Source organism: Panthera leo, chromosome F3 (assembly GCF_018350215.1).
Source record: "Panthera leo isolate Ple1 chromosome F3, P.leo_Ple1_pat1.1, whole genome shotgun sequence".
Classification (NCBI taxonomy): Eukaryota; Metazoa; Chordata; class Mammalia; order Carnivora; family Felidae; genus Panthera; species Panthera leo.
In genome coordinates, this window is record NC_056696.1 from 45,304,860 (window position 1) to 45,317,510 (window position 12,651).

Genomic DNA, 12,651 nt, shown 5'->3' on the forward strand with positions numbered 1-12,651 from the left:
TAAATGTATAGTAGAGTTTGACTTAAGAATACTAATTAGCTCTGTTCCTTCTCTCCTAGTTAATTGAGTAACTTTGCAGTTAAAATGTAACTAATCATAAAATAAAGACCAATACAACTCCCTGAATTTAAACAAAGCACATACATGAAAAAATATATAATCACAAAATTTGAGTACTTTTTTTTTTACTTTTGTCATCATGATCTATTGAGTTATATAGCCAATTCAACAACAATTGTTTTGTTCACAGTCAAGTCCAGTCATGATCTGCTAGAAATCTAACTTTCATTTAAGCCTAAGGATACTCATAGTTTATTTATACTTTGTGTACATTGGATTAAGCATTGGAATTCTATTTTTCAGACAATACACAGATATTTCAGTGTATGATTATTTTGTTTTTCTGTCTGTATTTAGGATGGATGATGCTGAGGCCTGTTTTATTCTGAGCAGCCGTTGTGAAGTGGATAGGACATCATCTGTAAGTTTCTAAATTTTCTTTCATAAATTGTGCTTCTTACCTTAGAAGATTTTTTTTTGGATTTAAAAAAAAAATCTGCCAATGTTAAATATAGATGACTTTAAAATATTACTAAAGGGAAGCAAATATCTCTGAACAGTCTTTGCTACGATCTATGAATAGTTGCATTATGGCCTATATCAGTCAAACTGTTTTTGAAGTAGTTTCTACTAATTCTTGGGTTTTCCATTGATCAAAATGAAATGAGTCATATACAAATAGAACTGGACCATTTTTTTAATTATGTATGTCCTTTGCTATGTAATTTTGTTAAAATGGTCTCATTTTCCTCAACTAAAACAAAGCAGATGGATCAGGCAGTCTGCACTAGAATCAGTTGGAGGGCTTCTAAAAAAGTATGCATTCATGAAAATTCTATTCTAGATATATGAGGTAGGGATCCAGAATCTGTGTATTTTATAAAGATCCCCACGTGGTTGGGAAGCACATTCCAACTTGGCATCCTTTGGCTTAGATGATCTCTGTGATGTATTTTTATCAGACTTAAGTTATATAAACTCATAATTAAATTGTATAATTTACCAAATTATAACTTCTATTTTTAAACATGCATTCTAATTTTATTGTTTTTAGAAAGTACTTTATTATTTTATGTTGAGTAGGTACTGTTAACTCTCGTGTTTCTAAGCCAGTGAGTTTATCTCTAGCCATATCTGTGGTGCAGAGACAAAACCTTAGTGTTTCCTGTAGTGACTGAGGAAAAGGTAATATTGCATGGATCTTTCTGGGACATGACTTGCTTTTTTCTGGAATAGTTAATAAGACCCTCTTGTTATATTAATTTAGACTATGAGCCCTGAATGTGGCAAGCTCTGTGCTCTCCTGTTTACCTCACTCTAATTTACCTAAAGTGTTTATTGATTTTTAAACCAATTTTCTCATCCTTTATTTGAAGAGGGTTGTTACTGCTTGGACTGTGTCTCCCAAAACTCATATATTGAAGTCCGACCCCCCAGTACGTCATAATGTGAACCTATTTGGGGATAAAGTCTCAATACAGAAAATCAAATTTTAATGAGCTCTCTAAGGCGGGCCTTCATCCAATATGACTGGTATCCTTGTAAAAAGAGGAAATTTGAAGACAGGTAGTTATGAGGGAGAATGCCACGTGAACATGAAGACAGCCATCTGTACGCCAAGGAGAGTGGCCTGAAACAGATCCTTCCCTCCTAGCCCTTAGAAAGAATCAACCCTGCCAACACCTTAATTTTGGATTTCTAGTCTCTAGGACTAAGAGACAATAAACTTCAGTTATTTAAGCCACCCAGCTTGTGCTACTTTATCACTGCAGCCTACTAAACTAATACGAGAGCATAGAACAAATATAGTTTAGAAAATTTGTAAAATATTTCTCTTTATGAAAATATATTTATTTTTTTCTTTAGTGTTTACTTATTAATGTTGAGAGAGAGAAAGCATGAAAGGGGGAGGGGAGAGAGAGAGGGAGAGAGAATCCTAAGCAGGCTGCACTGGCAGTGCACAGCCCAATGCAGGGCTTGAACCCACGAACCGTGAGATCATGACCTGAGCTGAGGTTGGGCACTTAACTGACTGAGCCACCCAGGCACCCCTACAATATATATTCTTTATATATATATTCTTTTTTTAAAATGTTTTTATTTATTTTTGAGAGAGACAGAGAGAGACAGAGTGTGAATGGGGGAGGGGCAGAGAGAGAAGGAGACACAGAATCCAAAGCAGGATCCAGGCTCTGAACTGTCAGCACAGAGCCTGATGTGGGGCTCAAATTCGTGAACTGTGAGATCATGACCTGAGCCGAAGTTGGATGATTAATTGGCTGAGCCATGCAGGAGCCCCTCTAATATATATTTCTAAAAATTCATCTGCTCCCCTTCTTTTCCCTGGTTATTATCTTAATTCAAACCACACCCTTCTCAGTTCACTTAAGTATCATTGCAGAAGTTTCTTAATTAGTTTCTTAATTAGATGCTCCAAATGTATTTATAAAATAAATGAATTTGAACTGATTACAATCTCCTGTATGTTTCCATAATTAGTTAACTTTTGTAATTGTGAATCCAGTGCCCCTTAAGTGGTAACTTGGTTTTAAAGTACTTGCTGCCCTCAGTATCAATAATGGTTTGAGTATTAAAGAGGAATATAAACATTAAGAAATAAATATATAATATCTTTTGGAGTACCCTTTACAGTGTGAGTTTGGGATTTTTCAGTTAAACAAATATGTTTCATTTTTTTCTGACACTCTGCCAAATTAACAGGAAATGAATAAAAAATTACACTCATATGGACCAAGGAGATGGTAGATGAGACAGCACTAACACAAGTTTGGAAGCTAGAAAGCAGATGGATGAGTGGTAACTGACTTAGAAGGAAGTTAAAATTTAAGTTGAGAGAGGAAACAAGTCAGAAGCAGGTTGCTTTTTGCAATGGAACTTCAAAAATCTCAGGATATAGAGGCACCAGATGCTTCTGTAAGTAAGGTTATATGTAGGACTAAACATGAATAGTGATTAAAAGTCTGTAAGAAAAGCAGTTAGTTTCCCTGAATCCCTTCAGAAACCCATTGCTGATCCCTTTCCCCACCCCGGGGAACAGGTTTAATATTGGCAGAGTTTGACCCAGGGATACCCTTCACTCAGAACCAGAAGGTGCAAGTAAGAGTCAGGGTTAAGTCAAAGGTATTAAAGAGTAAGTCGTTTCATTGAATGTGAGGTGCTTCTCCCAAGTGACTCAGAACCCTAATAGCCATGTCCACACCTCCATTGGAACAAGATTGGAGTAGTTTTCTGTAGAGAAATGATCCATCACAAGATAGAATGCTGTGTGAAATAAGATTCCTACATTCAGTCAAGTCTCAAACAGCTTTTGAGTGTTTCACTTCTGCATATGTTCAGAGTACAGAGATCAATAGATGTTTAACAAAATTCCTGACAAGGGAAAGAAAGAACAGTGAACAAACATAAAAAAACATTACAAAAAAAAGACCTCAGAGGAAACAAACAAAACTATACAATTCTAGGAGAAGAAGTAGACTTTAAAATGTATAACAGCTATCCCAATAGTAATATGAGAAGTTGCAAAGAGTGTACATACATAAAGCAAGAATAGTAGGCTGTAGAATAAATCAATTGAAGACAAGACAGGAAACATTTCATGAACCAAAAAGAGCTCCTGGAAATTAAAAATAGGGTAACTCATGAAAAATTGTATAAAAGGTTCAGGAGAAAAGCAAGAGAGGGGAGGAAACAGGGCAAAATACTATCTCTACTTTTGGAGAGACTCACAGTCAAATACAGAGAATAGTAATTTCCCAGAGCAGAGACTCATAAGTGGAAATCAACCTGGGAACCAGTGTGCGGGCAGGAAAACCTCAACTGCATTTGATGAATTTCTGGAGGTTCAGTGCAGATAACCCTGAGAGTTAAAACCCCCTGGGGAATGTAGTCATGGGGAGGGGGGTCTCTTAATTTTGTGAGATTCACCTCCAGGAGCTTGACCAGGTTCTCACAGTAAATATGAGAGAAAAATCCCCTTGGGAGCAAGGGTCAGGGAAGAGGAAACATTTTGAAATACACCAGAGCATTCTGTTCTGCTTAACAGTCCCTGCCCTCAGGGAAACTAGTTAACCAGACCTTAACCTGCTGGAAACATAGTTATCAGAGCCCAGGTGATCTGGGGGAAGGATAACACACAATTCCAGACTACTGTGGCCATCGTCTTTCACATAAGGGGGGCCAGGACACTGAAAAAAACATTTGCGAAGGTCACAGTCTAGAGATATCGGCTCATAAAGACTGATGCTAACTCAGGACTTAGAACGCTTTGCCTTACCCCGTGGCTCACTCCCTCATTTCTAAAGATCTATTTATAGCAGCTCCTTTAACTTGGTGTGTAATGACTGGCTATCAAGAAAAAATTATAAGGCATACCAGAAGGCAAAAACAAAACAAAACAAAACAATTTGAAGAGACAGAGCAAGTATCAGAACAGACATGGCATGGATGTTGAACTTGGACCAGTAGTTTAAAATCACTGATTGAGGGACGCCTGGGTGGCGCAGTCGGTTAAGCGTCTGACTTCAGCCAGGTCACGATCTCGCGGTCCGTGAGTTCGAGCCCTGCGTCCGGCTCTGGGCTGATGGCTCGGAGCCTGGAGCCTGTTTCCGATTCTGTGTCTCCCTCTCTCTGCCCCTCCCCAGTTCATACTCTGTCTCTCTCTGTCCCAAAAATAAAATAAAAAACGTTGAAAAAAAAAATTTAAAATCACTGATTGATATGCCAGGGACTCTCATGGATAAAATAGACAGCATGCAATGACAGATACATAGTGTCAGCTGAGCTAGAAACCTTAAGAAATAACCAAAAAGAAATGCTAGAGATAAAAACACTAACAGAAATGAAGAATACTTTTGATGGGCTTATTAGTGGACTGGACATGGCTAAGGAAATAATTTGGAACTTGAGGATAAATCGACAAAACCTGCAAAAGTAAAAAGCAAAGAGAACAAAGACTGGACAAAAACAAACAGAACAGAATATCCAAGGACTCTGGGACAATGACAAAAGGTGTAACATAGATCTAATGGGAATACTAGAAAGAGATGAAAGAAGGGGATAGAAGAAATACTTGAAAGCATAGTAACTGAGGATTTCCCCAAATTAATATCAGACACCAAGCCACAGATCCAGGAAGCTCAGAGAGCACCTAGAAGAAAAAATGTCAAATAAATACACCTAGAAATATCATTTTCAAATGATAGAAAATCAAAGATAAAGTACTGAAAGAAGTTGGGCGTGGGGGTGGGGAAACACCCTAATTATAGAGGAGCAAAGATAGGAATTTCATCAGACGTATCTTCAGAAACCATGAACGCAAGAAGAGAAAATAATAAAATATGTAATGTATTGGGAGAAAATACAGAAGGGAAGTCAATGTCAGAGTTTCAGGCACCTTGAACAGAGGGACAAGGAGAAGGGACCAGGTCCTGGTAATTGAATGGAGTTTTATGTCTTGACAGACAGCAAAGAAAAAAAACCAATATCCATGAGTGGCACTAAGTATACAGTATTTCTGCTCCTTTGGCAAAGACTGGAGAGTCTCACAACGGTGCTGTATTTTCTGTATGGGGTCTCACGGATTTAACTTCAGCTCTTAGAGAAACAGCCTTTCAGGACTTAATTACAAAACAGACAGTAGGCTGTTCCTGGTTTGCTCAAATTTGGACACACCAGTGGGCTTCCTTTCATCTCTTTTTGTTTGTTTGTTTTTAAGTTTATTTATTTTGAGAGAGAGTGTGTGAGTGGGGTAGGGACAGAGAGAGAAGAGGAGAGAGAGAGAGAGAGAGAGAATATGTGAATGGGGGAGGGTTAGAGAGAGAGAGGGGAGAGAGAATCCCAAGCAGACCCCACACTGTCAGCATAGAGCCTGACGTGGATCTCGATCTCACGAACCAAGAAACCATGTCCTGAGCCAAAACCAAGAGTCAGACGCTTAACCAACTGAGTCGCCCAGGCTCCCCTCATCTCTTTTTTAAAATCATTTTTACATATATGGACACAATGACCCAATTAAAGATTTATTTAGAAAAAAATACAGAAACCCAGAAAAATGTTGCACTAGCTAAGTAGCTTTAAGTGTTGAGGTAGAGGACGCCATATTCCCTAATATGTCTTGGGAAGGTCCTAGTGTAGTCGCTTTGAAACAATTCTACACTGTTTCCTACAGAGAAGTTGGTTCAACAACTTCTGTTCCACCTGCCCCTCCACCCCCAATGTTTGGCTTAAATCCTATCAGGAGAGTTGAAATTCTGCTTTTTGATTTCCTAGAGGTTAATAAATATATACATTTTGGTAAAAAATCTAGGTCATCTTTTTTTTTCTTTGTTTGTATCTTTTTGTATGTATGAGGGTTTGGTCCAGACAAACTATTTTGGTTGCCTCTCCCCAAGTACATCGTTCCTTTTGGGAGGTGGGTAGAAGAAGAGAATAACTCCTCCTTTATGATGATTTAGTCCTGCTACAATTTAATCATTTCACATTCATTCAATTTTTCTTGTATTTTCATTTAGAGGAAAATGAACTCTAGAATTCTACTCTTAAGCAGTCAAGTCAGTAGTACTGTCATTTATAGTTGCTTTTGGGAGTGAAAATAAGTGGGTGTCTTGGGAGGGCCAGAAGGCATGGAATCGTGATGTGTTCTTACCTGATGGAATTGTGTTCCACTTGACTAAGAGCTGTCTGGTCTCCTTAATTTTAATCAAGCCCACTCTTATTAGACAGTAGAATCACATGGGAAAAGTCTAGGAGATTCTCGGGACATTCCTTCTCTATCCTGCAGTGGATAGCAATCAGTCACTCGTAGGCTTCATAACTCTGCAACATGGGTTGAGAACTAGTGTTGAAACTATTAGATAGTGAGAAGAAACAGGTAGATTTATATTTTACAGACAGTTATGGAGCAAAGTAAAAAGTTTTACTTTGTTTTAAAAGCTGACCAAAAACATAAGGTCAGTTACATTGAACCTTCCTTGAAGAAATATTTGTTAAATATTTATTTGTTAAGTAAATAAGATTAGGCAAGTTTATTTTTCTTCTCTTAATTTTAATTCCAAAGATATATATGTGAAATTAATTACTGAGATGTTTATGATTTCTCAAGAAGTAATTTAGATTAATTTTTTATATATTTGGTTGTAAGATGAACCTTTCCAATAATTATTTTTAATATATTAGATTTACCTGGCAATATTTTCCTGCTGTATATATATATATACATATATATATATATATATATATATATATGTATGTATATATATATATACATATATATATATATATGTGCACATTTGAGTCATGATTATCTGTTGTGTGGAAAAAAATGTTAAATCTATAGAGCTGAATTTTTAATATTAGTCATACTGTTAAAGAAATTTTTCTAAATACGGTTTAAAAACATTCTGGTGTGATGGCCCAATAGACGCATGAAAAGATACTCAACATCACTAGTCATCAGGGAAATGGAAATCAAAACCTCAGTGAGATATCACTTATCAGAATGGCTAAAATAAAAAAGACAAGAAATAACAGAGTTGGAAATGATGTGGAAACTAAGGAACCCTCATGCACTGTTTGTGGGAATGTAAATTAGCACAGCTACTGTGGAAAACAGTATGGAGGTTCCTACCAAAAATAAAATAGAAATACCATATGATCCAAGAATTCTACTACTGAGTATTTACCCAAAGAAACAGAAATACTAATGCAAAAAGATATATGTACTCCTAATTTTACTTCATCAGTATTTACAATAGCCAGGATATTGAAAGCAACCTCAGTATCCATCAAGAGACAAATGGATAGGGGTGCCTGGGTTGCTCAGTCTGTTAAGTGTCTGCCTTTGGCTCAGGTCACGATCTCACCATTCATGAGCTCAAGCCCCACATCAGGCTCTGTGCTGATAGCTCAGAGCCTAGAGCCTGCTTCGGATTCCGTGTCTCCCTCTCCCTCTGCCCCTCCCCTGCTCATGCTCTATTTCTTAAAAATAAATAAACATTGAAAAAAAATTAAAAAATAATGATAAATGGATAAGGAACATGTGGCATACATGTGCATACGCTCACACACACACACACACACACCACACACTCTAACAGAATGGAATATTATGCAGCTGTTAAAAAGGATGAGATCGTGCCATTTGTGACAACATAAATACATCTAGAAGGTATTACGCTAAGTGAAGTAAGTCAGTCAGAGAAAGACAAATACCATATGGATTCACTCATATGTAGAATCTAAAAAAAAAACACCAAATGAATAAACGAACAAAAAGCAAAGTCAGACCTACAAATATACAGAACAAACTGATGATTGCCAGTGGAGAGGAGAGTAGGGGATTGGACAAAACATATGAAGAGGAGCGGGACATTTAGGCTTCCAGTTATGGGATGAGTAAGTCATGGGAATAAAAGACACAGCATAGGGAATATAGTTCATGACATTGTAATAGTGTTGTATGGTGACAGATGTTAGGTATACTTGTGATGAGCATAGCATAACATGTAGAGATGTTGAATCACTATGTTTTACACCTAAACTAATATAACACTGTGTGTCATCAATATTCAAAAAAATGTTTAAAATCATTCTGTTATGAAAATGTTCTTTTACATTATTTTCTTTGGTACAGTTACACTTGTTGAACAATATTGTTTGCACACTTTCTGATAGATACATATGCATGTGTTATTGCTGGGCTGCAAAATTGAATGAATGAGTTCCTCTTTTGTTCTAATAACATTTTTTAAACCAGGCAGAATAATTCCGACTCTAATATTAGTTTTGCACATTCTTCTAATTGGAGGAGAGGCAGAGTTGTGAAAAACATCAAAATGAAAAATTAATAAATGTTCCAAAGGAGTCTGTGTTGGAATTAATAATATTTCATAAAAAGAAATGTATTCCTATATAAAGTTTTATATTCTTTATTCAAATATTGTAGGGTTCTCATGAACCTGAAAATGCCATAGCAGCATCTTTAGTAACGTTTTTTTTTCTTTGTATTGAGTGACAAAAGTTGTTTTTAAAAAAATCATTAAGTGTTCGTTTCATCTAAGTCAAAAATTCTTTTTGATGTTACTAAATCAAATTTAATTAAAAAGAATGAAGCTCATAATAAATGGTTTTTAAAGAAAATGCCCATATTTTTTTCTTAAGATGGTTATTTATTTATTTATTCATCTTTTTATTTTTATTTTAAAGATAACAGGCTTTATCATCCAGCAAGTGAAAGTATTCAAACATGTATTTCTCTACATAACTTATTGTAAAGGATGATAAATAAAAATTTTAAAACTTCTAATATTGTATTGCTAATTTTCTACAAAAATCTTGCATGTTTATATAGAACTGGAGTTCTAGTTAATACTGCTATTCTTGGTATACATAGTTTAGCTCATTTTTTTCAAGTCTATTTATTTAATAAAACGCAAACAAACAAGGAACCAAACAAATTTGATATTTCGTGAGTAGTGTCCATGTGGTGCGGCATTTTGTGCACATCGTGGCATTTCATGCTCACTGCAATTGTTCCATAGATGAGAGAACCATGGCTCAGGGGTGTTAATTAGATTTCCTGCAGTGGCAGAGCCTGGCGTCTACCCAGGTCAGGTCAACTTTAACACTCTTCTCTTTGTACCCAAACGGCTTCCCATGGTGATAATAGCTTACAGTTCGAATAGGTCACACATTTGTACATAAAAGTGGTCCCACAGTTTGAAATTGTAATCAGGAGAATATATGTATATATATGTGTGTGTATATATATATATATATGATTTTAGGCATCAGTTGTCACTCCCACTCCCCATTTTTAGTCTATTTTTTAAAAGACAGTTACTTTAAATCCATTAAACCACTGATACTGTATTTTGTATCTCTGCTTTGTAAGAAGAATATGGCGTTTGTTTTCTCTTTTCATTCAGCTGCCATTCTCAGTTTTCCATGATCCAGTTTTGGCCTTCTGTATTTACATTTTTGTATATGAAGGCTGATATCATTTACTTTTTATCTGGTGATTAAAACTAAATGTTCTGCCATTGTTTATTGATGAAGTCTAAATGTTGAATGCAATATACATTTAGAATTTTGTGACTATGTACACTCTTCACTGAAGAACCAGTGATCACTTTGATTACATTTTCCCTTTTTTGTATTGTTTCCTGCCATCTCCTAAATTCTCAGAATCAGGTGTACATTATAGGTATATGTCGTAGACTCTGGGTCTAAAATTCTCTCTTGTCTAGCAAAAGAGCGGGACTCAGGATTGAAAGCGAGAGATGGCTAATGTCTGGGAAAAGACAAGATCCCGAATAAGGGTCCTTGCCCTGTTTTTATTAGGGTTAGAAGGCTTACAAACATGGCGATGGATGTGTACAAAGGGATAATGAATCTGTGAACATTAACTTGTGGAAGTGAGGGAAAGGGTGTCTTGAAGATATTCGTGGTTAGGGGTTTGGGTTAATACAAAACAAAATCCCAGCGCAGCAGTCTGGAGGAAGATTGTTTAGAGAGGACAGGAGCCAGCACCTCTGTTTATCTTAGCCTAGGGGATGAGACAGGTAGGGGAAATAACCTCAGGGTTGACAAGGCACCTTTTCTTTTGTTAACCATTTCCCCTCTGGGCTGCTTTGCCTGCAGCGCGGGGTCCATAGTCCAATTCACCAATTTATCTAATCTGGCCCTAGTCTCCTGTGAAAGCAGCTTTTCTGCTATAGTACTAAATTGGGGGTGATTCCACCCTGAATATCTAATCTTGTTTATTTCATATACCTATGTATTGGGCACCTTTGCACCTGTTCCTATTTTAGGCTTTGCCTCTCCCTCTCTATTCTGAGTGCTCTGCACCCCCCCTCTATTTTGGGGTGCCTTTGCACCTCCCTATTCCTGGCACCTCTGTGCCTCCCAATTCTTGGGGTGCCAATCTGGTTTGCCCAAACTCGGGTGTGAGCATTTTATGACTTTGTATTTCTTTATGCCTTGTTAACCCATTGGTGTAAGCCCCAGGGGATTCCTAAACTTATCCCCCTCAGGTGTGTGTTACCATTCATTACTATTTTTTATTGTTACTTATTGTGGATTTGTTATCTGCACTCACTATCCTATTGTATGTTAATTTATTATTCACATTTGCATATAAAGTTTACATGTCTTAGTTCACTTAGCTTCACATTTACCTGGGGCCAATTGACATAATTCTTTGTATGCTTCTTAGACCTGAGCATAGCACTTTACCCAAGAAATAAAAGTGCCCTAGGGTAACACTATCACCGTTTTTAACCATTCATTCACTAAACAAATATTTATTGAGTGGCTTATTGTCCAAGCATTGATGTATCAACTAAAGATACATTTAGTAACAAGGCAGTGAAAAGAATCTCATGAAGCTAGCCTAGGAGTAGAAGTGACAGTCGATATACTAATTAAATAAACAAATGGAGTGTTAGCTAGTGATGAGTGGTAAGGAGAGAACACTGGGGAAGAGGCATATGGAATGTTAGAGAAGGCTGACCTTTTAGATTGAAACATTAATTCAAAATTTTGAAAGACTAACTTAAAATATAAAGCTCATTAATTATTATTAAGACGGGAACACATAAAGCAACACCATGTTGCTTTCACTAGAATATTTTTATGGCACCTAGTACCTACACTACTTGTATTCTTATACGTATTACAATTCTTCCTCCTTTTTAGGTCTAACCTCTTGAAAAAAGTGACACTCACTTTTTCAAACTTATAATGCCCTTAGATTGCTCATTCCAGTTTACACTGCATCCATATCCCTGACAGTCTTTTTTCTAAAAACACCAAATGTCCCCTAGTAGAGAACATTTTGTATTATTTTCTTGTGTTCCCCATTTTGTTCAATAACCATTGGTACCTTTTTCCTCCTTCATGCTATTCCCTTCTCTACTTGCTTTTGTGCCCTCAAGCTTTGTAGAATTCCTTCTTAATACTTAAGCCATTATTTCTCAATTGCTTTTAAAGGATCTTCTCTAAAAAAATATTTTGTATTTGTTAAAGGATCAATGTATCAAAAAGACATACCATTCCTCAATGTGTGTGCACATACCTTATTGTGAAACCTCAAAATGGCAAAACTTCAAGAAGCTACAATTGTTAGAAATTCCAATATTGATCTCTAAGATACTAACAGAATAAGTAGAAACAGAATCAGTATGGTTATAAAAGAAAACTTGAACTAATTTTCGCCAACTAGATCTAATTGACATATAGAACATTGCATTCAACAACTGCAGAATCCACATTTTTGCAAGTGTGTATGGAATATTCATGAAGACCATATGCTGGACGATAGAAGAAATGGCAGAAAAGTTAGAAGAATGTAAACATACAGAGTATATTCTCTGATCATAATAAAAATTAGTTAAAAATCAATAAGAAAACAACAGCAGGACAATACCCAAATATTTGAAAATTAGCACAGTTCTAAATAATCTATAGGTAAAATACAAAATAACAAGGAAGACTAGAATTATTTTAATTGAATTGGGATGAAAATGCAACATATCAAAATTTAGGGGACACAGCTGAAGTAGTGCCTAAAAA

The 12,651-nt window shown here is 36.2% G+C and overlaps 1 protein-coding gene across 3 annotated transcripts in view; it reads left to right on the forward strand.

The window, feature by feature from the left end:
* Positions 1-12,651, forward strand: part of KCNT2 (potassium sodium-activated channel subfamily T member 2) — a 359,890-nt gene that overhangs the window by 177,347 nt on the left and 169,892 nt on the right. For all 3 annotated transcript variants that reach the window (XM_042925448.1, XM_042925450.1, XM_042925449.1), the window contains exon 12: positions 418-481. In XM_042925448.1, the coding sequence (XP_042781382.1) occupies positions 418-481 (64 nt within the window). The remainder of the gene's footprint in view (positions 1-417; positions 482-12,651) is intronic.